Here is a 27712-nt window from a genome sequence, read left to right as displayed (position 1 = left end):
TAAAGCCTCCCCTATCCAGTCACTGATGTAACCTCACAGTTCCTTCACCCAGCCCACAGCAAGACAATCTCCTGAGATTGGGAAAAAAAACCTGTAGACAACTCGGGGGTGGGGGGGGAGACTGGAAAATTCCTTTCAGACTTCCTAGTACCTTGGGAGGATGTGGTTTCCCACAATTCTTTACAATCATAACAAATTACCCGCCTACCTCAAAAACTGGAAATGTCCTCTTTCAGGAATTTAGCAAATTTCCTTTTAGAGAACTGTAGTGACTCTATACTCACCATGTGTGAACAGTTTGTAACGGAGGGTGATGATTCTCTGTGGGGGAAAAAAAAAACCTTGTAACATAGCTAGGAATTACTCTAGTCCAACAATCTGTAGCTATTTCAAATAACCTCACTAACTGGACTGCACCCCATCTCCTCAATGTTTTAGAGAAGTAAATTGTATCCTATCTACACCTATGTTTCTCCAAAGTAAATAGCCCTAAATCTTGGAACCTATCTTTGTAACTAAGATTTGACATACTTGTCACTGTCACCAGGGTCTCAAAATTGTTCAGTGTGCGAAGACCAGCACTCATCAAAGTGCAGGCATACTAGGGTCCCATATAGCCTCAGAATAACACCCCTTGTTTTGTACAGTGGCCCTGGCAATAAAACCTACAACCCTATTTGCTTTCCCATAATGAGTGTTCAACTCCTACCACCAGATCTCTTTCTTGATCTGTTACTTTTAATGGGGATCCCTCCACATTGGGGCCAAACACTCCTTTCAGGTGAAGCAGCGATTTACTTGTACTTCTTTCAATGTAGTATACTGTATTCGCTGCTCACAGTGTGGTCTCCTCTACATTGGGGAGACCAAGCGCAGACTGGGTGACCGCTTTGCGGAACATCTCCGCTCAGTCCGCAAGCAGGACCCTGAGCTTCCGGTTGCTTGCCATTTCAACACTTTTCCCCCCCCCCCCCCCCCCCCCTCATGCTCACATCTCTGTCCTGGGATTGCTGCAGTGTTCCAGTGAACATCAACGCAAGCTCGAGGAACAGCATCTCATTTACCGATTAGGCACACTACAGCCTGCCGGACTGAACATTGAGTTCAATAATTTCAGAGCATGACAGCCCCCCATTTTACTTTCATTTTTAGTTATTTTTTCTTTTTTTTTACATTCTTTTTTACAATCTTTTTTTTTTGCATTTATTTCATTTCATCTTGGTTTGTTCAGTTTGCTTACCCACTGTTTTTTTTCAGGTTTGCACTTGCTGTTCAATATTCAGTGTATTTACACCTAATCTGTACTAATGCTTTGTCTTTCAACACACCATTAACATATTGTTTGCCTTTGCTCCATGACCTTTTGGTCAGCTATGTGGCCTGGTCCAATCTAGACCTCCTTTGTTATCTCTTGCCCCACCCCCACCTCACTTGCTTATAACCTGTGACTTTTCTAATATTTGTCAGTTCCGATGAAGGGTCGCTGACCCGAAACGTTAACTCTGCTTCTCTTTCCATCAGATTAAATTACATCTGTTGCACACTGGAGCCATTCATTTCACTCAACTTGTTTAAATTACTATCCCTTTGCATATATTTCTATCATCCACAGTGAAGAATGATATTTGTGTTCCTTTGATTTTTTTCATTCATGATCCAGTCTTAAAATGGAGCCAGTCAGAATTCCACTTGTAATGAGGCCCCAAACCAATCTGCTTTCATTAATTACGCCTCTATGATCATGTGACTTCAACCAGTTACCTAATAGTTTCCTATTACATAACAATTTGTGGTGAGTTGTGTTGCATGCTGATTGTGAGGAGCTCCTGGTACCTGCTGTCCACCTGCAAGGCTTCTTAGTCGATTTGACAACCAACTTGTACCCATCACTCTTGGGGAGAAGTAAGCAGAGTTACTGTGGGATCTGGGATGATGTGCCTGCTGATGGAAGTCTGGAACAAAGTCAATCTTCTGGAGCAGGTATGCAGCACATTACTGAAGATTGACCAGCCCCCATCTCCCACCTTCTGATTCTTGTAAAATTGACATATTTTCAACAATTTGTTAGTGTAATCTCTACATTATAAGCTCATGAGCAGTACTTTCACCATCATGTTTCTATTTACAGAGTTGGCATCAAAACAGATAAGATATTATCTCCCTGTGCTGAGAGAGGTTCATGTTGACCTTACAGTAAACTAAATCCCAGATCAGGGAGTTTGGTATGTTCTGGTGGTAGAATACTGGCACAGAGTCAGCTGGCAATTGGGCACATTCCATTCCAAGATATTTGACCTATCCAGTTTTGACCTGCTCCTAATCTATTCCAGACATAAGAGTTACTCCCTCAGCCTTCCATGGAAAAATTCAATAGTTTCCTGGACATTGGATTCCTTGACCTAGGAAGTATTATTTAGTACATGTTTATCCTGCTTGTGTGAGGATAGTGTAGGAAGTGCAGCTTTGAAATAAAGGGCTGCGTTTTCAGGTCCCGTCAGTAGGTAGAGGATGAAAATACTGGCGCTGGCCGACATGCCGGTTTCCCAAAGCTGTTCCTGGCGCCCGCAAGTTTCAACAGGGTGGGGGCACGTGCGACCCTGAGATCCCACCCAATCCATTAACAATGCCAATTAAGATGATAAAGCACAGGGAGAGCTTGTTAAGGGACATGTCCTGATTTTGATGGGTGTGCGTGGGCTGACCAGATGAATGGAGGCGGACACCCAACAGGGATCCAGTAATAGCCACCCCAAGGATTTGGGTGGGCCCCATGAAAGGGGGACATGGCCATTGGCAAACTGGTACCATCGGCTCAGTGCAGGTTGCAGGGAGTGTGGTCAAAATGGACAGCACGGGGTCATCACCCTCCTAGCATCATGGGTCCATTAGATGAGGGAGGGAGAAAGGCAGCCAAATGCAAGTGAGGGGGCCATCTAAGCATAAGGAAGGCAGCAGCAACTGGCAGTAAGCCCTGGCTCTCAGATTTTGGGTCTAGTAGTGATGAGGAACAACACTTTCCACAGGCAGGGCAGAGACCCAGGCAGCAAGAGGGCATAGGAGAGGGACAAGGGGCAGGTAGGGAATGGACACTATGTCCTCAGCAGAGGACCTACTGGCAGAAAGGGAATTATCTTTTTAGATAACCAAGAACCAGTGCTGCAGGAATCTGTGACCCTCCAGGCAGATGGTCACGGACGTCTGTGCCCTTGTTGCCGAAGACTTCACACCACACAGTACTGCTCCCCATACCCTGCCAGTTGTTGACCTTGTGGGCATCTAGCAAACAGTTACATATGACTGCATCTTGCACGTTACTGATGCCCTGGTTGCCAGAACTGGATAGTACATTCAATTCCAGACCAACGTGGCCATGTGAGCTCAGAGGGCAGTGGGTTTTGCCTCCATCTCTGGATTCCCCCAGTTGCAGGGCATGATCAATTGCACCCATGTGGCTATCAAGGCATCCAGTGAGCAGCCAGTCAGATTCATTAACAGGAAGGGTTTCCACTCCCTCAACATCAGCTGGTCTACAGCCGCAACAAGAGCTTCCTGCATGTGTGCACTTGCTATCCTGGCAGCTGCCATGGCTCCTTCATCCTCTGGCAGTCCAGGCTGCTACAGTTCTTCACTTCATGCCATCTCCACCACGCCCCCCCCCCCCCCCCCCCCCAAACTCCGTGGATGGATTCTAGGGGACAAAGGGTATCCCTTAAAGAATTGGCTACTCCCCCCTCTACGAGAACCCAGGACAGAGCCACAGAGAGAATTGTTCATTGTGGTGGTCTACTGTGCTGTCCATAACATGGCCCTCTAGAGTGGTGTGGACATTGAGGATGGTGAGGTCCTATAAGGACACAGCTCAGCAGAGGAAGAGGAGGAGCAGGAGGTGGAAGAGGAGAAAGATGCAGAGTTGCCCCAGCTAAACAGAGATGTGGCCGGGACCAACGTGGGGCTTGAGGGTCTCATCAGGATGGCATTAACATCAGGGATCATCTGATTCAGGCTCATTTCAACTGAGCCCTTCTGACCCAAGAGGAATGGCATAGCCTGGAACTCACTCTCTCTGGTGCCTGTGCTAACACTTCCATTGAAGATGCTACCTAGAAAATGTAAATTCTTACCGCCAATGAAGAATGCACATCTGCCCAGAGCTTTCACCATCACTGTTGACAAATTCTTGCTTGCCTTTACCACTTCATACCGCTTTGTCCCGCCATTAATAAAAGGACACTCGCAAGCCTGGCCTCAAGCGCATTATTTACATTGTGCTCATAAATGGTGCACAGTTACAGGCAGAAGATGCCCCAGGGACCCAACCATGATCTGCTCGATGCTGTGGCCTCTGCTCTCAGCCATTTCTACGCGGTGCTCTCCTTGTGGCCTTGGAGGAGGTGGAGACTGCCTGCTCACTTATCTCTGCCTGCACTTGAGATGCATGTGGCGGTTATCTTCATCGTGGAGGTGCCAGTGGGGCCACCTCCAGTGGCTGCTGCACCTGAACCATTGCAAGGGCAACCTCCAGAGGCTGCTGCACCTGAACCATTGCAAGGGCAAACTCCATCACTGGGCCCCTGCTGCACAGAGACTCCCTCTGTCAGAGGAGCCAAGGAGGTCGAAGATGATGAAGACGTCCCATGAGGGGTGGCTCCCTCATTCGCCTTGGTGACATCCTCAGCCCTTGGCTGGCGCTCCGGATGGCTGGAGGGGAGCACCAGCTGGGGGACAACTAACATCCCCTCCAGACATCCCTGCGCTATCAACACCACTGACCAGTCCAGGCTATATAGTGTGGCATGCTTCATGTGAACATCAGTGTACGGTTCCTGCATGCAATCCCAAGTGCTGCCACATATGGCTCTCCATGAGGTTGTCCACTCTCTGTCAATGGAGGAGCTCATGTGCTCAAAGCCCTGAGCCATTGTGGCACACATGAGTGGATGGGCTCCTCCATTCTCTGCCCATGACTCCGCACTGCCTCAGGGAACTCCCATTAGGGAGCCTATCTGTTGCTGTTGGTCTAGGTAGAGCCTCCTTTCCTGTGACTCCTGAAGCCCTGCATCGATGCCCAGCTAAGCAGGGGTGTGTCTGTCCTCCATTCTCTGAGAGGGAAGCTTCCCACAGATGCCTCTGCCTCTGTCGCCCCCCTTCTGCCCACTTATCCCGTGCTCCTCACCCAATACCACCCTATGTAAAAACGTGCAAGGATTACTAAGAATGCCCATTTTACATATTCTGACCTGCTCATAGTCTATGACCCTATAGATGTCCATGGCTCCCTCCTCCATGGTGTTGATAACACGTCGGTAGGGAAGCTCTCTGCCTGTCTGGGCACTCTCCCAGGTATAATGAGCCCATTTCTCCTGCAAGGGCAAAAGAAAGAGAGAGGTAAGGCCAATGTCGGCTGCTCCAATCCTTTTAGAAGCTACATGTTTCAGTGCTGGCAGGTCCTCAGCAGCACTAGGTTTTTAAGCCTTGCTGAGGGGTCAGTATTCACCCTGTACAAACACTCCTCCCATGTCCAGGAGCAGCATGTGGCCTCAGGCTCTTCAGCTGGTCAGTCTGCTGGAGGTTGAATACCAAGAGGCCTGTCCCGAGGCTTCAGAGTTGCACTCAGCTTTACGGGGGTGGGGAGAGGGTGGGAATCAGGAGAAGGGGAGGGGGGTGGGGGGAGCCTCTGACTCACCTGAGACATCTTTCAAGCGGAAGGTGAAGCAAAGAAATGACAGCCACAGTAATGGGTGCCATGATCTGTTCAAATCGGCCCACACTTGAACAGTTCCGCCTCAGTTTCCACCCCCACGGCCGCTAATTGGCTGCCAAACGCATCTCCAGGCTAATGAAGGGGATGCTCTGTGAAAATCAGGGTCAGTGACTGTTTCCCCCCAGGGACTGGTTCAGGACCCGGAAATGGTCCTGAATTCTGTTTCCTGCTCCGAGGAGGAAAATCCTGTCCAAAGTCTCAAATTGCATTAGTTTCATTACTGGATTCAACATCAAATTTCCAGCATCTGCAGTATTTTGCTTTGGGATTCAATTTCAGGTTGGTCTAAGAAAAACAGTGGCTTGAATATGAGGATATAATTTTTTGTTTCCATTATCTGAACAATTTCTGTGATGGATGTCAGTGCTGTAGAATGAAGCACTATTGTGTCAATAATTGCAGTTTCACATCACTCCTGTGCACTGAATAAATCATATTTTTAACTGATTAATTAGATTTATTTGGTAATATAACATTAACAGACATAAATCAACAATCAGCCTGTCCGCACAAAATATTGAGCAGATAAGACAGATAAACCTGCTTGCGATCTTCCCTGCTCATTAACAAATCAGCAAAAAAAAACCTGCCAAACTACCAGAATGAGTCAGTCTCAACTCCAACAGTATCATAAGAGCTTTACAAAAAAAATCCCACTCCCCCAAATACCTACTCACAGGCCATTTTTTGCAGAGAAAATAAATACATCACAGTGCCCGTACTTTCATAGAGATGCAGGCTTGCTTACAATTTCATTCCGTGTAACAAGAGTGATACCTGCAATCCTATCATTGGTGCCTGTGCAAATCAAAGTAGCTGTGTGATGCTGCTTGACTTTCCAGGCCAGGCAGAACATTCTGTTCTTGCCACACTAAAACGTGTGTCTGGGAAAGAGGGATAGACAGAGTGAGTATAAGAGTCTCAGTTATATTTCAAACAGGTATCTTTACTAAGTAGAATTCTGATTCCTATTATTTTTTCAGAATACTCCAATAATTCTTTGTTTCGCAGACATTTTTCACACTGTAGAAAATTATCTAAAATTAATTCATTCTGGGAATTGTTTTTTTCCCCCTCGTATTCAGAATTGCCCTGTGTAAAGGTCCAGTTTTGAGGAGGTTTTCACCATCGTTGCTGTGCAACTTGCATAGCCAGCCCTGTAGTTTTTTAATGGATTTTAGGAGCGATAAGAACAATTTAGCATTTTGAATTACTAAATTGTTGCTTTTTCCCCTTGTAATATGTTTCTCTTCTAGCTGATTCATTGTATGTGGACTCAGTGGAGGGGCTAACTCCATGTAAGCATGTGGCACAATTACCTGCTCTGAACACAAAATCCATTAGTCTCAAAATCTTTGTCAGGGTGCCTTCAGATAGCTTTTAGAGCACAATTTTTTTTTAAAATGTTGTCAGGCAAATGAGTGATTGCACCAATAATCTCTTAAAATATAGCATCTGTTTTAACAAAAGGGAAAAGTCCATCTGGGGGAGCTTGGTATGTCAGAGACGCAGCTGTTCCAGATCTGCCCTGGAATAGAATCATAGAATGGTTACAGCAGAGAAGGATACCATTTGGCCGTTGTGTCTGTATCGGCTCTCTGCAAGAGCAGCTTAGTTAGTCCCACTCACCGCCTTTTCCCCGTAGCCCTGGAAATTCTTTCTCCTCAGGTGCTTATCCAATTCCATTTTGAAAAATCATTATTGAATCAGCCTCCACCAGGCAGTGCGTTCCAGATCCTAACAGGTAAAAAGAAAGCCCACCCACGTGGAAGTGGCCTCTTGCTTTCCTGATCATAGATGGAACCAATTTCAATCAGAGTAAGTGTAACAGTGAGTGAATTAATAAGAATATTAGCACAGACCAGATCTACAGGCATTAATTAAAAGTAATAGTTTAAACCAGGTACTAACTAGATTCTAAAAGAGGGAATAGAATTTTTTTTTTTAGATCATGGATGGGCAGCTGAGACCTGTTGCTTGCAATTCCTGCTCCATGTGTGAACTTCAGGACACTTCATGTGTTTTGGGGGAACCACCTGTATCTCCAGCTGCTTGAGCTCAAGCGCAGGATTTCTGAGCCTGAGGGGCAGCTGCAGTCACTGCAGAGCATCAGGGAGGATGAGAGTTTCTTGGATCATATGTTCCAGGAAGTGGTCACCCCACAGGCAGTAACACCTTAAAATAGTAAATAGGTGGGTAGGAAGAGGTAGAAAGTGCAGGAGTCTTCGGGGTGTGTGCCACTCTCAAACTGGTACTCAGCTTTGGAGACTGCTGGGAGTGATGACACCTTGAAGGCGTGCAGTCAGACCATGGCACCAATGGGCAAGGAAGGGTCTGCACAGGAGGGTACAGTAAAGAGCAGAAATACACTCGTTATAGGAGATTTTATTGTTAGGGAACAGACAGGCATTTCTGTAACTGTCATCGTGAGTCTCTATAGATATGTGAAGAGAAAAAGATTAGTGAAGACAAATGTGGGTCCCTCACAGTCAGAAACGGCTGAATTTATAATGGGGAACAAAGGGCCCTCAACCGTGTCCAGCCCATTTCCCGCACCTCTACCCTCACCCCTTCCCCTCCCTCCCAGAACTGTGACAGGGTTCCCCTTGTCCTCACTTTCCACCCCATCAGCCTCCATATCCAAAGGATCGTCCTCTGCCATTTCCGCCACCTCCAGCGTGATGCCACTACCAAATGAATCTTCCCCTCCCTTCCCCTACCAGCTTTCCAAAGGGATCATTCCCTCCGTGTCACCCTGGTCCATTCCTCCATTACCCCCACCACCTCGTCCCCTTCCCATGGCACCTTCCCCTGCAATCGCAGGAGGTGTAATACCTGCCCATTTACCTCCTCTCTCCTCACTTTCCCAGGCCCCAAACACTCCTTTCAGATGAAGCAGCGATTTACTTGTACTTCTTTCAATGTAGTATACTGTATTCGCTGCTCACAATGTGGTCTCCTCTACACTGGGGAGACCGAACGCAGACTGGGTGACCGCTTTGCGGAACACCTCTGCTCAGTCTGCAAGCATGACCCCGAGCTTCCGGTTGCTTGCCATTTTAACACTCCCCCCTGCTCTCATGCTCACATCTCTGTCCTGGGATTGCTGAAGTGTTCCAGTGAACATCAACGCAAGCTCGAGGAACAGCATCTCATTTACCAATTAGGCACGCTACAGCCTGCTGGACTGAACATTGAGTTCAATAATTTCAGAGCATGATGGGCCCCCCATTTTACTTTTATTTTTAGTTATTTTTTCTTCCTTTTTTTACATTCTTTTGTTTGTTTTATTTTATTTCATTTTAGTTTGTTCAGTTTGCTTACCCCCTGTTTTTTTCATGTTTGTACTTGCGGCTGTTCAATTTTCAGTCCGTTAACACCCTATCTGTACTAATGTTTTGTCTTTCAACACACCATTAACATACTGTTTGCCTTTGCTCCATGACCTTCTGGTCAGCTATTCTGTGACCTTGTCCTATCTACACCTTCTCCTTTTGTTATCTCTTGCCCCACCCCCACTTTACTTGCTTATAACCTTTTACACTTCTAATATTTGCCAGTTCTGAAGAAGGGTCACTGCCCTGAAACGTTAACTCTGCTTCTCTCTCCACAGATGCTGCTAGACCTGCTGAGTATTTCCAGCATTTCTTGTTTTTATTTCAGATTTCCAGCATCCGCAGTATTTTGCTTTTATTAAAGAATGACTAAAAGATTGATAAGGAAGGTAAAATCAGAGTACAAGAGAAAGCTAGCTAGAAATATAAAGACAGATAGTAAGAGTTCCTATAGATATTAAAAAAAGAAGAGTTAACAAAGTGAGAATTGGTCCTATAGAAAGTGAGTCTGGGGAATTAATAATGGATAATAAGGAGATGGCAGATGAATTGAACAGATATTTTGCATCGGTCTTCACTATTGAGGATACAAGTAACATCCCGGTATTAGCTGTAAGTGAGGAAATGGAAGGGAAGGAGGAACTCGAGAAAATTACAATCACCATGGAAGTGGCACTGAACAAATTGTTGGAGCTGCAGGTTGACAAGTCCCCAGGTCCTGATGGATTTCATCCTAGGGTGTTAAACAATGTGGCTAGTAGATGCGTTATTTTTAATTTTCCAAAATTTCCTAGATTCAGGGAAGGTTCCATTAGATAGGAAAATAGTGAAGGTAACTCCTTTATTCAAAAAGGGAGGGAGACAGAAAGCAGGAAATTACAGGCCAGTTAGCGTAACATCTGTCTTAGGGAAAATGTTAGAAGGTATTATTAAAGACGGTATAGCAGGGCATTTAGAAAAATTCAAGGTAATCAGGCAGAGTCAACATGGTTTTGTGATAGGGAAATCATGTTTAACCAATTTATTGGAGTTCTTTGAGGGAGTTACATGTGCTGTGGATGAAGGGGAATCGATGGATGTATTGTACTTAGGTTTCCATAAGGCATTTGATAAGGTGCCACATCAAAGGTTATTGCAGAAAACAAAAGCTCATGGTGTAGGGGGTATGTTGGCATGGATAGAAGATTGGCTTGCTAACAGGAAACAGAGTAGGTATAAATGGGTCATTTTCTGGTTGGCAAGATGTAACGAGTGGTGTACCACAGGGATCTGTGCTGGGGCCTCAACTTTTTACAATTTATATGAATGACTTAGATGAAGGACCCAAGGTATGGTTGCTAAATTTGCTGATGATCACAGAGATAGGTAGGAATGTAGGTTGTGAAGAAGATATAAGGAGGCTACAAAGGGATATAGATAGGTAAGTGAGTGGGCAAAAATCTGGCAGATGGAGTATAATGTGGGAAAATGTGAAGTTGTCTATTTTGGCGGGAAGAATAACAAAGAAGCATATTATCTAAATGGTGAGAGATTGCGGAGCTCTGAGATGCAGAGGGATCTGGGTGCCCTAGTGCATGAATCGCAAAAGGTTAGTATGCAGATACAGCAAGTAATTAAGAAGGCAAATGGAATGTTATCATTTATCTCGAGGGGAATTGAATACAAAAGTAAGGAGGTTATGCTTCAGCTATACAGGGCATTGGGGAGTCCACATCTGGAGTACTGTGTACAGTATTGGTCTCCTTATTTAAAGAAGGATATAAATGCATTGGAAGAAGTTCAAAGAAGGTTTACCAGACTAATATTTGGAATGGGCGTGCTATCGTATGAAGAAAGATTGGACAGGCTAGGCTTGTACCCGCTGGAATTCAGAAGCGTAAGAGGCGACTTCATTGAAACATATAAGATCCTGAGGAGCCTTGACAGGGTGGATGTGAAAAGGATGTTTCCCCTTGTGGGAGAATCAAGAACCAGGGGTCACTGTTTAAAAATAAGGGGTCACCCATTTAAAACAGAGATGAGGAGAAATTTTTTCTCTCAGAGAGTCATGAGTCTTTGGAATTCTCTTCCTCAAAAGGTGGTGGAAGCAGAGTCTTTGAATATGTTTAAGGCAGAGGTAGATAGATTCTTGATAAACAAGGGGATAGAACGTTATCGGGAGTAGGTGGAAATGTGGAGTAATCAGTTCAGCCATGGACTTACTGAATGGCGGAATAGGCTCGAAGAGCCGAGTGGCCTACTCCTGCTCCTAATTCGTATGTAAGGATATATGGGAAATTAGGGAACATAGGAGCAGGAGTAGGCCATTTAGCCCATCGAGCCTGCTCCGCCATTCAATACGATCATGGCTGATTATTCACTTCAATGCCTTTTTCCCACACTATCCTCATATCCCTTTATGTCATTGATATTTAGAAATCTGTCAATCTCTACTTTAAACATACTCTGTGTCTGAGCTTCCACAGCCTTCTGGGGTACAGAATTCCAAAGATTCACAACCCTCTGAGTAAAGAAATTTCTCCTCATCTCTGTCCTAAGTGGCTTCCCCCTTGTTTTGATATTGTGTCCCCTAGTTCTAGACTTCCCAACCAGGGGAAACATCTTACCTACATCTACCCTGTCTAACCCATTAAGTATTTTGTAGGTTTCAATGAGATCACCTCTCATTCTTCGAAACTCTAGAGAATACAGGCCCAGTTTCCCCAATTTCTCTTTATAGGACAGTCCTGCCATCCCGGGAACAAGTCTGGTGAACCTTTATTGCGCTCTCTCTATGGCAATAATATCCTTCTGAAGATAAGGGGACCAAAACTGCACAAAGTACTCTGGATGTGGTCTAACCAAGGTTCTGTACAATTGAAGCAAGACTTCACTACTCCTGTACTCAAATCCTTTTGCGATAAACGCTAACATACCATTAGTTTTCCTAATTGCTTGCTGCACCTACATGTTAGCTTTCAGTGACTTATTAACGAGGACACCCATGTCCCTTTGTACATCTACACTTTCTAATCTCTTACCATTTAAGAAATACTTTGCACATCCATTCCTCATACCAAAGTGGATAACCTCACATTTTTCCACATTATATTTCATCTGCCACGCTCTTGCCCACTCACTAAGTCTGTCCAAATCCCCTTGAAGCCGCTTTGCATCTTCCTCACAACATACATTCCCACGTAGTTTTGTGTCATCTGCGAACTTGGAAATATTACATTTGGTCCCCACATCCAAATCATGGATATATATTGTAAGCAGCTGGGGCCTAGTACTGATCCTTGCGGTACCCCATTAGTCACAGCCTGCCAATGCGAGAATGACCCATTTATTCCTACTCTCTGTTTTCTGCCTGTTAACCAATCCTTAATCCATGCCAGTATCCCTCCTATCCCATGTGTTTTAATTTTGCTAACCAACTATTTGTGGGGGACTTTATCTAAAGCCTTCTGAAAATCCAAGTATACTACGTCCACTGACTCTCCTTTATCAATTCTGTGAGTAACATCCTCAAAAGACTCCAACAGGCTTGTCAAACATGATTTCCCATTCATAAACGACTATGCCCAATCAGATCATTATTATCCATTTATTGCATCCTTTAGAATAGATTTTTACATTTTCCCAATGACTGATGTAAGGCTAACAGGTCTGTAATTCCCTGTTTTCTCTCTCCCTCCCTCCTTAAAAAGTGGGGTGACATTTGCTACCTTCCAATCTGCAGGAACCATTCCAGTATCTATCGAATTTTGGAAGATGACCACCAATGCATCTACTATCTCCATAGCTACCTCTTTCAACACTCTGGGATGTAGAATATCAGGTCCTGGGGACTTATCAACCTTCAGCCCCATTAATTTCTCCACTACAATCTTCTTACTAATACTAATTTCCTTCAATTCCTCATTCTCCCTAATCCCTTGGATCTCTAATTCTGGAAGATTTCTTGTACCTTGCTCAGTGAAGACAGACACAAAGTAATCATTTAGCTCCTCTGCCATTTCTCTTTTCCCCATTGTAAATTCTCCTGACTCTGCCTGTAATGGGCCCACGTTTGTCTTAGCCATGCATTTCCTTTTTACGTACCTATAGAAGCTTTTACAGTCTGTTTTTATGTTTTTTGCTAGTTTATATTCATATTCTGTTCTCCCTTTCCTTATCAGTTTCTTGGTCCTCCTTTTCTGTATTCCAAAATCTTCCCAGTCCTCAGGTTTACTATTATTTCTGGCAACTTTATAGGCCTTTTCTTTTAATCCTATACAAGCCATAACTTCCTTTGTTATCCACGGTTGACTGCCTTTACTTTTGGTGTTTTTGTGCCTTGAAGAAATATCTTTGAAGACTATCCGTTGTCTATGCACATTGAAGACATTGTAGTGTTGGAAAGAGAGGATGTCCTTAAGGGGAAAAGACAGAATCCATTTGGTTAGCGTTGAGAAGCAAAAAAGGGATGGGCATGCTACTGGGGGTATTCTATAGGCCTCCAAATAGTGAGAGAGATAGAGGAGCAAATCTGTAAGGAAATCAAAGAGATGTGAAAGAACTATAGAATAGTGATATTGGGGGACTTTAATTACCCAAATATTGATTGGATGATGTTAGAGTAAAGGGAAAGGAGGGGGAGGAATTTCTGAAATGTGTTCCAAGGGAACTTCCTTGACCAGTATATTCTCAGTTCAACTAGAAAGGAGGTATTGCTGGATCTGGTGCTGGGGAATGAACTGGACCAAGTGTGGGGAACACTTGGGTAAGAGTGATCATCGTATCATAAAACTTAGCTTAATAATGGAGAAGAGCAAGGAACATTTTAAAATAGAACTTCTATATTGGAAGAGGGCTAACTTCAATGGGAGGAGAGGGTATCTAGCCAGCGTAGAATGGAAGCAAAGATTGGCAGGAAAAACTGTATTGGAATAATGGGTGAACTTTCAGGAGGAGATATTTCAGGTACAGGCTAGGTACATTCCAACAAGGGCAAAAGGTAAGGGAACCAAAGCCAGTGCTCCTTGGATGATGAGGGAGTTAGAGAATATAATGAAATAAAACTGATGGTTTATAATGCATGTCAGATGAATTCTTCAAGTGAAAACCAGTGAAGCAGGGAAATGAAGAGGAAAGTAAGACTGGCAATGAGACAATATGAGAATAGAAGGGCAGCTAACATAGAAGGGAACCCAAAAATCTTCTACCAGCATGTAACCAGTAAGCAGGCAGTAACAGGTGGGATGGGGCCAATTGGGGTCAAATAGGGTGACATATGCTTAGAGGCGCAGAGCAAGGCTAGAACACTTAATGAGTAATTTGTATCTGTGTTTACTAAGGAAGAGGATGCTGACAAAATATTGGTAGAAGTGGAGATGGTTGAGATGATGGATGGGGTGAAAATTATTAGGCAGGATGTACTGAAATGGCTGGCTATGCTTAGAGTGGATAAGTCCCCTGGTCCGGATGGCTTGCATCCTAGGTTGCCAAAGGAAGTGGGGGTGGAGATAGCAGAAGGGCTTGTCATAAACTTCCAATCTTCCCTAGTTATGGGGGAGGTGCTAGAGGATTGGACAGTGGCAAATGTGGCACCCCTATTCAAGAAAGGGTGCAAAGACATTCCTAGTAACTACATGGATTTGTAAAAGGAAGATCAAGCTTGATTAATCTAATTGAATTTTTTGATGAAGTCACAGAGAAGGTTGATGAAGGGAATGCAGTGGATGTTGTCTATAGGGATTTTAAGAAAGCATTTGACAAAGTAACACATAAACAGCTGGTTAACAAAATTGAGGCTCATGGAATAGAAGGGGTCAGTGTTAGCTTGGATAAAACATTGACTTAAGGACAGAAAACAGCAAGTCGTGGTATGAGGTTGTTTTTCAGACTGGTGTTCCCCAAGGGTCAGTACTAGGACCACTGCTTTTTTGATATATATAAATTATTTGGATATTGAAATACAGAGAAAGATTTCAAAATTTGCCAATGATACCAAACTTGAAGGCAAGGCAAATAGTGAGGATGATACCAATCAACTGTAACGAGGCACAGATAGGCTAGCAGAATGGGCAGACAGGTGGTAGATGGAATTTAATATAGAAGTGTAAGATGATGCATTTTGGCAGAAGGGATAGGGAGAGACAATATAGACTAAATGGCACAGTTCTAAAGAGTGTGCAGGGACAGAAGGATTTTGGAATCTGTGAGCATAGATCTTTGATGGTGGCAGGACATATTGAGAGAGTAGTTAGCAAAGCATATGGGATCTTGGGCTTCATAAATAGAAGCATTATGTACAAAAGCAGGGAAGTTATGCTGAACCTTTATAAAACTCTGGTTAGGCCACAACTAGAGTATTGTGTCCAATTCTAATCACCATACTTTAGGAAGGATGTGAGGGTCCTTGAGAGGGTGCAGAGGGGATTCACCAGAATGGTTCCAGGGATGAGGGATTTTAGCTTCAAGGTTAGGTAGGAAAAGCTGGAGTTGTTCTCCTTGGAGCAAAGGGGATTGAGGGGAGATTTGATAGAGGTGTACAAGATTTTTACGGGTTTAGATAAGGTAGACAAAGAAAAGCTGTTCCCATTAGCTAATGGTACAAAGACTAGCAGATAAAGTTTGAAGGTTTTGGTCAAGAGATACAGGAGGATATGAGGAGGAACTTTTTTATGCAGTGAGTGGTAATCATCTGGAAACCGTTGCCTAAGAGAGTGGTGGAAGTGGAGTCAATTAATTATTTCAAAAGGAAATTGGATGGGCACTTGAGGAAAATAAATTTACAGGGCTACGAGGATAGAGCAGGACAAATCCAATCCAGCCAATTGCCACTCCACCAGTCTCCTCTCGATCATCAGCAAAGTGATGGAGAGTGTCATTGACAGTGCTATCAAGTGCCACTTAAACAGCAAAAACCTGCTCACCCATACTCAGTTTGGGTCTGTCAGAGCCACTCGGCTCCTGACCTTGTTACAGCCTTGGTCCAAACATGAACAGAAGAGCTGAATTCGAGAGGTGAGATGAGAGTGATTGCCCTTGACATCAAGGCAGCATTTGACTGAGTGTGGCATCAAGAAACCGTAGCAAAACTGGAGTCTACAGGAATCAAGGGGAAAACTCTCCCTTGGTTGGAGTCATACCTAGCACAAAGGAAGATGGTTGTGGTTGTTGGAGGCCAATCATCTCAGTCCCAGGACATCACTGCAGGAGTTCCTCAGGTTAGTGTCCTAGGCCCAACCATCTTCAGCTGCTTCTTCAATGACCTTCCCTCCATCATCAAGGCAGAAGTGGGGATGTTTGCTGATGATCATATGATGTTCAGTACCATTCGTGACTCCTCATACTGAAGCAGTCTGTGGCCAGATGCAACAAGACCTAGACAACATTCAGGCTTGGGCTGATAAGTGGCAAGTAACATTTGTGCCACACAGGTGCCAGGCAATAACCATCTTCAACAAGAGAGAATCCAACCATCTCCCCATGACATTCAAAAGCATTATCATCACTAAATGCCTCACTAACAACATCCTGGGGGTTACCATTGACCAGAAACTGAACTGGAGCAGTCACATAAATACTGTTGCTGCAAGAGCAGGTCAGAGACTGGGAATTCTGTGGCAGGTAACCCACTTCCTGATGCCCTAAAGTCTGTCCACTATCTACAAGGCACAAGTCAGGAGTGTGATGGAATACTCTTCACTTGCCTGGATGAGTGCGGCTCCAACAACACTGAGCAAGCTTGATGCCAACCAGGTCAAAGAAACCTCCTTGATTGGCACCCTATCCTCCACCTTAAACATTCACTCCCTCCACCACTGACATACTGCGGCAGCAGTGTGTACTATCTACAAGATGCACTACAGCCTCCTTCGACAGCACCCTCCAAGCCCACGACCTCTTCCACCTAGAAGGACCAGTACAGCAGACACATGGAAACACAACAACCTGCAAGTTCCCCTCCAAGTAACACACCATCCTTACTTGGAAATATATCACCATTCCTTCAGTGTCTTTGGATCAAAATCCTGGAACTCCTTCACTAACAGCACTCTTGGTGTTGCCGCAGCAGTTAGACTGCAGAGATACAAGAAGGCACCACCATCTTCTCAAGGGTAATTAGCCATAGGCAAGAAATGCCATCCTTGCCAGTGACGCCCATAACCTAAGAAAGAATATCACCAAAATATTGAATAAATGAATTGCTCTACAGAGAGCTGACATGGACCCGATGGGTAAATGGCCTCTTTCTGTGCAGTAATGATTCCATGACTCCAACCTGATTAAAATACAATTAAAATTGCACACAGGGGAATGGGGCATAGCATACCAAAACAGTCTCAATCAAACAGTGGTAATAACATGAAAGAGGTCTAATTTAAGTAGGTCAGTAGGATTGCGGAATTAGGCACAGTCCAACCAAACAGGATAACTTGAAAAATCCTATTTTAAGTAGGCAGTTCATTGTGGGCTTAGAAGAACCTAACCCCACTGAATACAATCAAGTACCAGTCCTAAATAGCAACATTCAGACCAAAGGTCTGCTACCTGATCTGAACCCGACAGGACTCGACGACGTGTCAGGTTCGGGTCGGGTTGGGTCGCACTTCCGGGTCCAGCATTTGGGCTCAGGTCGTGTTGGGCCGGATCGGACATGCTCTATCACCACCTCAGGTAAGTGACTCTATTGCTAATTTACTTTTTGGACTTTAAAGGTGCTTTTGTTAGTTATTTAAGCTTGTGCAGGTAAGGAACAAAGTGAAAAATGGAAGGTAAGATATCTGATGGTTGGGTTGGGTCGGGTGTAGGAAAAGATGGAAAGACTCGGGCCAGGTCGGGCTTGGGGTCGGACGGGTTCTGTCAAGCTCGGGTCGGGTCTCATTTGCAGACCTGAGCAGGCCTTTAATTCGGATCCTTTGTTTACTTCTCCTTTTTCGACTTGCTTTTCTCTCTCTCTCAAGACCCACCTGGCCCGAGTCTTTCCATCTTTTCCTACACCCGACCCAACCCAACCAACAGATATCTTACCTTCCGTTTTTCACTTTGTTCCTTACCTGCACAAGTTTAAATAACTAACAAAAGCACCTTTAAAGTCCAAAAAGTAAATTAGCAATCGAGTCACTTACCCACATAAAATATTTTTTTAAATTAAAGGTACTGATGATGAAGGAAGAAGATGCAATAATTTAAAGTATTTTGTAGCTGCAGAAAACAAAGAGGAGAGATAAAGAGAACATGGAAAGAAGGCAGAGTGTCAGCAGAACATAAAAATATGTCTTTGCAATTTTCTAATATTAATCATCACGATAATTGAACCGTAGATCCTTGTGTTCTGGCTTCATGTAGCTATTCAAAATTGAACAGAAAATGAACGTGCAGTAGTTGGGGCTGTTTATGATGCAGCATGACTTTAATAACTCAAGTTCAGGAAGGCTTAGAGATGCTTTGATAATCCGGATATCTCTGAACAGTGAGTCTCACCCTCTGAGTCATATCAGCATTGATACTAACACTAAACACTGCTCTGATATCAGGAGTCTTTCCCAGTGATTATAAATAGCTGCAGCCATTCTGTGACATGTGAATCAGGAAGTGCTGATGAAAAAGGGAACTTGCTCCTGCTAATTCCTGGGAATATATAAACAGCCTGCAGCATCATCCTCAAAGGAAGTTTTACACAACTGTTTCCAGTTTAATTTGAAAGCAGGTCAAATTTCAGCACAGGATTTAAAAACAGGAGATAATTTTTCCTTAACTTCATTTTTCACAATGCAAGTTATAAATGAAGTTGGTGAAATACTGAATAAACCAAAGTACCCGGACCCCAGTCTAGGAAACATTTAAGAAACTGGAGAGTAACGATGTGTTATATGATGCAAAACACTCTCATCAATCTACACCCGTTTAATATTATTGGCTGTCCCTTGCAGGTGAGGATGATTGTCTTCCGTGAATCCGAAGATGGCCGATTCAGGATCTACAGACTTGATGGTACGTAGGGCATTTGTTGTTGTCAGGCAAGACCCCCACCTGCCAAGACTGAGGCAAACATTATTTCGCCACATGTACATTAAAACATAAAATTGCAAACCCCTGACTGGAAAGACATTTGCATAATAACAGACAGCGCTAGAACAATGGGAACCCAGACATTGTTTCCCCAATGCACAGAAGAAGTGGTCGGACCAGTTTTAGTCACATGAATAACTGGCTGTTGCAGAGGTTTGAACTGAGAGTTTTAAATTGGAGAAAGCAGTGTTTGAGATGAGAAAGCTCCTGAATCCTGGTTTGCGAACATCTCTCTCCTGTCTGCTCTCATCTCGCTCACACCAGCTTCGGAAACCATTGAAGACACGAGAACGTCAAAGAGAGAAAAGTCTCCTACGTTGAACTAGGTTTAAGAATAATACTGGGCCCCAATGAAAAGTAAGAGCTGTCTACAATCAAGGACTCTGCAGCGAGCTGGAACCACAGAAACAATAACAAGAAACTCTCTTTTAGACACTGCCTCAAACCTCTCCATTTTATTTTTCTTCTGCTCTTTTCTGTCCCTATTTGCATATGTGTATCACGTGTGCGTGCTAGCGTGGGCGCGTCGTATATCCGGAGGCGTTAACCGCATTAGAGTTTAAGTTTAAGGTTTAATAAATTTCACATTTCTTCTTTAAACCTGATCTTTGCCTTATAATTGGAAACTGTGAACTAGGATTCACAAAAAGGGGAGCTCAAAACACGGCGTGTTAAAAAATTAAACCCTGTTACAATAAACAGTAATAGACATCTTTCTCACCTGATCGTAACAGTTGTCATGTGGGATGTCTGGTCGTGTATTATTAGTTCGGGTCATGGCTTGTTCTTTTTGCCGCTTTCACTTTTCCTCTTCATTGGGTCTCAAAATGCTGGGATCCTTCCCATGGACTCTGCCTCCGTCTGGTTTTGTCCAGGGCGACGGTCTCCTTGGAGCTGATGTCAATGTTGCATTTCTTCATGTTGGCTTTCAGCACATCCTGGAAGCTCTCCTTTTGTCCTCTTCTGGTGTGTCTGCCCTGCCTGAGATGGGGGAAGAAGACCTCCCTTGGGAACCTTATGAAGTCACTAAAAAAGGAATGAAACCGGACAGACCACCCGGCATCGACCTAGGCACCGGAAACGACAACGGCAAACCCAGCCTTGTCGACCCTGCAAAGTCCTCCTTACTAACATCTGGGGGCTTGGAGCAAAGTTGGGAGAGCTGTCCCACAGACTAGTCAAGCAACAGCCTGCCATAGTCATACTCACCGAATAATACCTTATAGACAATGCCCCAGACACCACCATCACCATCCCCGGGTATGTCCTGTACCAACGGCAGGACAGAACCAGCAGAGGTGGCGACACAGTGGTATACAGTCGGGAGGGAGTTGTCCTGGGAGTCCTCAACATCGCCTCCGGACCCCATGAAGTCTCATGGCATCAGGCCAAACATGGGCAAAGAAACCTCCTGCTGATTACCACCTACCGCCCTCCCTCAGCTGATGAGTCAGTACTCCTCCATGTTGAGCACCACTTGGAGGAAGCACTGAGGGTAGCAAGGGGGCAGAATGTACTCTGGGTGGGGGACTTCAAGTTCCATCACCAAGACTGGCTCGGTAGCACCACTACTGACCGTAGGGCTGAGTCCTAAAGGACATAACTGCTAGACTGGGTCTGCGGCAGGTGGTGAGGGACCTAACGAGGGAAAAACATAATTGACTTCGTTCTCATCAATCTGCCTGCTGCAGATGCATCTGTCCATGACTGCATTGGTAGGAGTGACCACCGCACAGTCCTTGTGGAGATGAAGTCCCGCCTTCACATTGAGGATACCGTCTATCATGTTGTGTGGCACTATCACCATGCTAAATGGGATAGATTTCAAACAGATTTAGCAATGCAAAACTGGGCATCCATGAGGCGCTGTGGGCCATCAGCAACAGCAGAATTGTACTCAACCACAATCTATAACCTCATGGCCCAGCATATCCCCCACTCTACCATTATCATCAAGCCAGGAGACCAACCCTGGTTGAATGAAGTGTGCAGGAGGGCATGCCAGGAGCAGCACTAGGCATACCACAAAATGAGGTGTCAACCTGGTGAAGTTACAACAGAGGACTACTTGCGTACCAAACTGCGTAAGCAGCATGCAATAGATAGAGCTAAGTGATCCCATAACCAACGGATCAGATTTAAGCTCTGCAGTCATTTGCAACAATGTTCAGCCAGAAGTGCCGAGTTGATGATCCATCTCGGCCTCCTCCTGAAGTCCCCAGCATCGCAGATGCCAGACTTCAGCCAATTCAATTCACCCTGCGTGATATCAAGAAACGACTGAAGACACTGGATACTGCAAAGACTACGGGCCCTGACAATATTCCGGCAATAGTACTGAAGACCTGTGTCCAGAACTTGCTGCGCCCCAAGCCAAGCTGTTCCAGTACAGCTACAACACTGGCATCTACCTGGCAATGTGGAAAATTGCCCAGGTATGTCCTGTACACAAAAAGCAGGACAAGTCCAACCCGGCCAATTACCGCTCCATCAGTCTACTCTCAATCATCGGTAAAGTGATGGAAGGTGTCATCAATAGTGCCATCAAGCAGCATTTGCTTAGCAATAACCTGCTCAGTTTGGGTTCTGCCAGGGCCATTCAGCTCTTGACCTCATCACAGCCTTGGTTCAAACATGGACAAAAGAGCTGAACTCAAGAGGTGAGGTGAGAGTGACTGCCCTTGACATCGAGGCAGCATTTGACAGAGTATGACATCAAGGAGCCCTAGCAAAACTGGAGTTAATGGGGATCGGGGAAAACTCTCCGCTGGTTGGAGTCATACCTAACGCAAAGGAAGATGGTTGTGGTTGTTGGAGGTCAATCATCTGAGCTCCAGGACATCACTGCAGGAGTTCCTCAGGGTAGTGTCCTAGGCCCAACCAATTTCACCTGCTTCATCAATTACCTTCCTTCAATCATAAGGTCAGAAGCGGGAATGTTCGCTAATGATTGCACAATGTTCAGCACCATTCACGACCCCTCAGATACTGAAGCAGGCACTAACCATCTCCAACAAGAGAGAATCTACCCATCTCCCCTTGACATTCAATGGCATAACCATCACTGAATCCCCCACTATCAACATCCTAGGGGCTACCACTGGCCAGAAACTGAACTGGAGTAGCCATATAAATACTGTGGCTACAAGAGCAGGTCAGAGGCTAGGAATCTGGCGGCAAGTAACTCATCTCCTGACTCCCCAAAGCCTGTCCACCATCTACAAGGCACAAGTCAGGATTGTGATGGAATACTCTCCACTTGCCTGGATGGGTGCAGCTCCAACAACACTCAAGAAGCGCGACACTATCCAGGACAAAGCAGCCCACTTGATTGGCACGCCATCTACAAACATTCACTCCCTCCACCACCAACGCACAGTGGCAGCAGTGTGTACCATCTACAAGATGCACTGTAGCAATGCACCAAGGCTCCTTAGACACATCTTCCAAACCCACGACCTCTACCAACTAGAAGGACAAGGGCAGCAAATACATGGGAACACCACCACCTGCAAGTTCCCCTCCAAGTCACACGCCATCCTGACTTGGAACTATATCGCCGTTCCTTCACTGTCGCTGGATCAATATCCTGGAACTTCCTTCCTAACAGCACTGTGGGTGTACCTACCCCACATGGACTGCAGCAGTTCAAGAAGGCAGCTCACCACCACCTTCTCAAGGGCAATTAGGGATGGGCAATAAATGCTGGGCTAGCCAGTGACGCCCACATCCCATGAATGAATTAAAAAATAAGGTATCTGACACCCAAACTATATAACCAACCCAACGAAGCTGATGGCGGCTAATCATAGCCTCGACGCTTGTGATTCCTGCTTGTGAGAGGACACTGATGTTGGTGCGCCTGTCCTCCCACTTGATATGTAGGATCTTCCGCAGACAGCATTGATGAAATGACTTCAGTGCTTTGATTTGCCTTCTGTACGTTGTCCATGTTTCAGACCCATACTGTAAGGTAGGGATCACGACCACATAGTAGACCATGAGCTTGGTTTCAGTTTTGATGTCACGATCTTCAAACACTTGTTTCCTCAGGTGGCCAAAGGCCACACCAGCAGATTTCAGGAGATGCTGGATTTCTTTGCCAATGTCAGCCTTCTGTGAAAGATAACTTCCAAGACATTTTCCAGGCAATCATCATGAATCCTAATCAATGGGGCTGGGGCGTGTGCATTTGGAGCTTGCTGATGGAGGACTTTGGTCTTCTGAATGTTCAGTGTAAGTTCCATCTTCACATAAGCCTCAGTAAGTTCATCGATGATTCTCTGAAGATCCATTTCTGCATTTCTGACACAGCACTTACTGCAGTGTCATCAGAGTATTGGAGCTCAATGACTGAAGTCAGGGTGGTCTTAGGTTTTGATTGGAGTTGCCTGAGATTAAATAGTTTACTGTCCATTCGGGGAGTTCATCTCTCGTCAGACGGAGCATGGCTGATAGGAAGATCGACAAAAAAGTTGAGGCAGTAACACAACCTTGTTTAACGTCTGTCTTAATCTCAAAGGGGTCTGTAATGGATCCATTGCTAAGAATCACTGCTCGCATATCATCATGAAGCAGGTGAAGGATGGTGATGAATTTTGGAGCACATCCATACTTCAAAAGAATCTTCCAGAGTGCCTCACGATTTACAGAGTCGAAGGCCTTTGTCAAGTCAAAAAATGCTATGCAGGGAGATTGATGTTGTTCGCGACATTTTTCTTGTAGTTGGCGAGCTGTGAAAATCATGTCAGCTGTGCCTAAACCCACGTTGAGATTTGGGGAGTAGCTCTTCAGCAAGTGTAATGCGTCGGTTGAGAGGGTTCTTGCAATGATCTTTCCTGCAATGGAGAGCAGGGAGCTGCCTCTGTAATTTCCACAGTTGGATTTGTCCCCTCTCATGAAGATTGTCACAATCATGGCGTCCTTGAGATCATTTGGGACTTCCTCTTCATTCGTGATCTGTAGGATATGGGTGTGGAGCTGTGATGTTAGTTCCTCTCCTCCGTGCTTACAGATTTCAGCAGGGATTCCATCACCTCCTGCTGCTTTGTTGTTCTTCATTTGTGTGATGGCTTTCATCACCTCCATCTGTTGGCAAAGTTCTGAGCTCGTCTCTAACTGGATGTTGTAGGATGGAGTTGAAAACACTCTCATCAACAATAGATTCTTGATTGAAAATGTCTACAAAGTGCTCCCTCCAATGAACGTTGACAGCTTCCCTTTCTTTCATCAGATCTCCCCCATGTCGCAGATTTTTGGTCTCTCAGGGAATCAAGGGGTATGGCTAGCAGGCAGGAAAGTGGAGTTGAATCCCAAGATCAGCCATGATCGTTTTGAATGGCGGGGCAGGCTCGATGGGCCACATGTTCTACTGCTGCTCCTATTTCTTTTGTTCTTGTAGACAGATCCTTAGGCCAAAAAGGAGCTGATCCTTGGGTACTTGGGCCATAAATGGACTTCATGGCAGTGAAGAAGCCATGGATATCATTCAAGATGTTGAATTTCCTTTGTCTTGTCTGCCCACCAGCTGCTCTTCATGTTGCGGGTGTTCCTTTGTATCTCTGCCTTTACTTGTTGGTAAGCCAGTTTCTTTTGCTTTGAGTTTGGGTCATTCCGCGAGACACAGAAGGTCTTGTGCTTGTGATCAATCAGTTCGTTGATATCCTGATCATTTTCATCAAACCAGTCCTGATGTTTCCTGATGTCCAAGTGTACCTTTGCAGGCATTGATGATATTGGACTTAAGGACATCCCAAGTGGATACTCTTCTTCTGTTCTCGATTGAAGTTTAAAATTTTTTCCCTAAGGTAGTGTTGGAATCGATCTCTTTTGATTGGATCCTTCAGAGCTTTGATGTTAATCTTTCGTGGACATCTTTTCTTCTGTATCCATCGTTTGGGAGCCAGTTTGATGGACATGATTGAATGAATAAGTCTGTGATCAGACCAGCAGTGATCAGCTCCTGTCATTGCTCTGGTGGTGTGAACATCTTTGCGATTCAGGGCATGGACGATTGTGTAATTGATCAGGTGCCAGTGTTTGGACTGTGGGTGTAGCCATGATGTTTTGTACTTGTTCTTTTGGCAGAACAGGGTATTGGTGATGATAAGCCCATGTTCTGCGCATTTGGTAAGGAGAAGAATGTCGTTGGAGTTGACATTTCCAATTCCTTCCCTGCCCAATAGTCCCATTCCAAAGATTGGAATCTTTTCCAACTCTGGCATTGAAGACTCCAAGAAGAATAAGCCTGTCCTCCTTTGGAATCCCACAAAGAGCTTGGTCAAGTTTGCCATATAAATCTTCCTTGGTTTTGTCAGTGACATCTAGAGTTAGGGCATATGCACTTATCACGGTGGTGTATGGGCTCCTTGCCAGTTTGAAACGAAGTCATGAGGTGTTCATTGCTTCCAGGATTGAACTCATGAAGCTGGTTGACAAGTTCATTCTTGATGGCAAATCCAACTCTGTGAATTCTGCGTTCTTCTTCTGATTTTCCCTTGCAGAAGAAAGTATAGCTGCCTCAGTGTTCCTTGAGCTGCCCCTCTCCAGCTTGCCGGGTCTCACTCAGAGCGGTGATGTCAATGTCATATCGCCGGAGTTCTCAGGTAATGCACTCAGTGCGATGCTCCAGGCACTCACTCACGGGTGGGTCCATTAGGGTCCTGATACTTTACTACTTGTGTCTTTTATGTGTTTCTACCACAGAAGGTGATCTCTCTGGACGTGGCTATCCAGTCGGGAGAGGTGAGGCAGACTACTTTTTCTAGTCCCCTCTCCAATAAGGGGTGAGCAGAGTGGACCCTCAAGAGGGCTGCTCAGTCACAGTTACGGCTACCGAAAGGCACCCCTGCCTCATCCAAGTGCGAGACGACCTTCTTGTAATGGCCATCTCCGTGCCAGCTCATCACAACACAATCCTGCTCCCGTCGCATTTGCTGGTCGCCGAAGGGCTTGGAGGATGTGCTCGGAAAGGAAGACGCCTATGTGGGCCATCTATTAGCATGGAGAAACCATTGTACACCAGCTTCCACACACATATCTTGACAGACCAATGGCAAGGAAACCAAGACGATTGCGTGGGGGTGGGTGGCGGGGTGGGGGTGGGGGGGGGGGGGGGGGGGGTGGTTCGTTCTGCTGCAGCCTTTGTCTGCCAGAACAGCTGTTGAGATATTTCAGACAGCACATCTTCTGCCGGCTGTTCTACCACTGAGGACTTGCTTGCCAGTGCCCTGTCTGCTGAGTATTTCTAGGGTTCCTAACAGGCCTTCACGAAAAGTGAAGGGGCCCAGGATATAAAGAGTTCTTCACCCTGCTTTGATCGACCCTTTGTTACTTATTTCCCAGGTTCCACGGCGAGGATGAGGGGTGGACTTTGGAACCCACCCGTTTAATAATTCCATACAGGATACACATTGAGACACAGTGGAGTACAGAATGTTGCAGGGGACATAATGAGTTATTTCAGAAACCTCATAAGTATTTTTTATTTATCCAGAAGTATTCTGTGTGTATAACGAGTCCATGCTGAATCAGTCTTTGGGAACAAATTAGCATTTTTTCCAATTTAAAGTTTTTAAAGTGAGATGGTTACTGATGAAGTGAACCCTTGAACCTCTATGGAATGTTGGATCTCATATAGCCTAATGGAGGATATGTAGAGAACAGGTAGACAGAGATAGAGAGGTCATAGACAGCAAAATGTGCCAAGCAGATTCACTGGATTAAGGGGCAGTGAATTGATAGCAAGCAGGAATTAGAAAAAAATAGCAGGGATGGCTGACAGGTGGGCAATTAGACAAGTTCGAGGAGGCTTTTGAAAGCTAAGAGTGATGTGGCAAGTTGGAATGGTTTAAGGATGAGAATTCCATAACCAGGGGCATGATGGCTCCAGAACCTGCCACCAGTAGTGGAGCAGAGGGCGGGAATGCACAGTAAGCCAGTGTGGAAAAGCAGAGGGTGTGAGTTAGGATATAGGACTGGAGATTGCATAGGTAGGGTGTAGTGAAGCTCTGGAGAATTTTGAAATGAGGAGAAAATTTTAAATTATGTGTGGAGGAAAGGGAATCAGTGGAGGTTGATGAAATCAGCAGTAACAGATGAGATAAGGACAAAAGAGGTCAATGATGGTAGTTTTATGGGGGTGATAACGGCAGTGCTGAAGGGGTGACATAATGCCTGTAGATAGTGAATAGTTTATAATAGTGAACATTGGGCTGAGGTGGTCAACAGCTGTCTCAAAAGGATTTAATGAAGCAAAGAAGTCTGTCAAGGGCTGGTCATCTGGAGAAGAAGTTATTGAGTGTTTGTAGGAGCAGAACTGATGTAGGGGAATGTGGTGATGGAGGAGGAGCGGGTGAGAGTATAGGCAAATGACTGGATAGCTTCAGTTGTGGAGCTGAAAATATTTATGAGCTCTTTCTACTGGCATTAGAAGTGAGGATAGAGAGGAGAAGAATAAAAACAGAAAGTGCTGGAAATACTCAGCAGGTCAGACAGCATCTGTGGAAAGAGAAGCAGAGTTAACGTTTCAGGTCTGTGACCTTACATCAGAACTGACCTGCTCAGTATTTCCAGC

The 27712-nt window shown here is 45.0% G+C and overlaps 1 protein-coding gene across 3 annotated transcripts in view; it reads left to right on the top strand.

Moving 5' to 3' along the window:
- slc30a7 (solute carrier family 30 member 7) overlaps nt 1-27712 on the top strand; it is a 115738-nt gene that overhangs the window by 63202 nt on the left and 24824 nt on the right. For 2 of the 3 annotated variants that reach the window (XM_068037551.1, XM_068037550.1), the window contains exon 11: nt 18999-19059. The exons of the other annotated variant lie outside the window; for it this stretch is intronic. In XM_068037551.1, coding sequence (XP_067893652.1) covers nt 18999-19059 — 61 coding nt within the window. The remainder of the gene's footprint in view (nt 1-18998; nt 19060-27712) is intronic. 3 annotated transcript variants of the gene reach the window in all.

Source organism: Heterodontus francisci, chromosome 8, assembly GCF_036365525.1.
Source record: "Heterodontus francisci isolate sHetFra1 chromosome 8, sHetFra1.hap1, whole genome shotgun sequence".
Classification (NCBI taxonomy): Eukaryota; Metazoa; Chordata; class Chondrichthyes; order Heterodontiformes; family Heterodontidae; genus Heterodontus; species Heterodontus francisci.
Note: the sequence above shows the minus strand (reverse complement) of the source record. Positions and strands in the feature narration are given on the sequence as shown.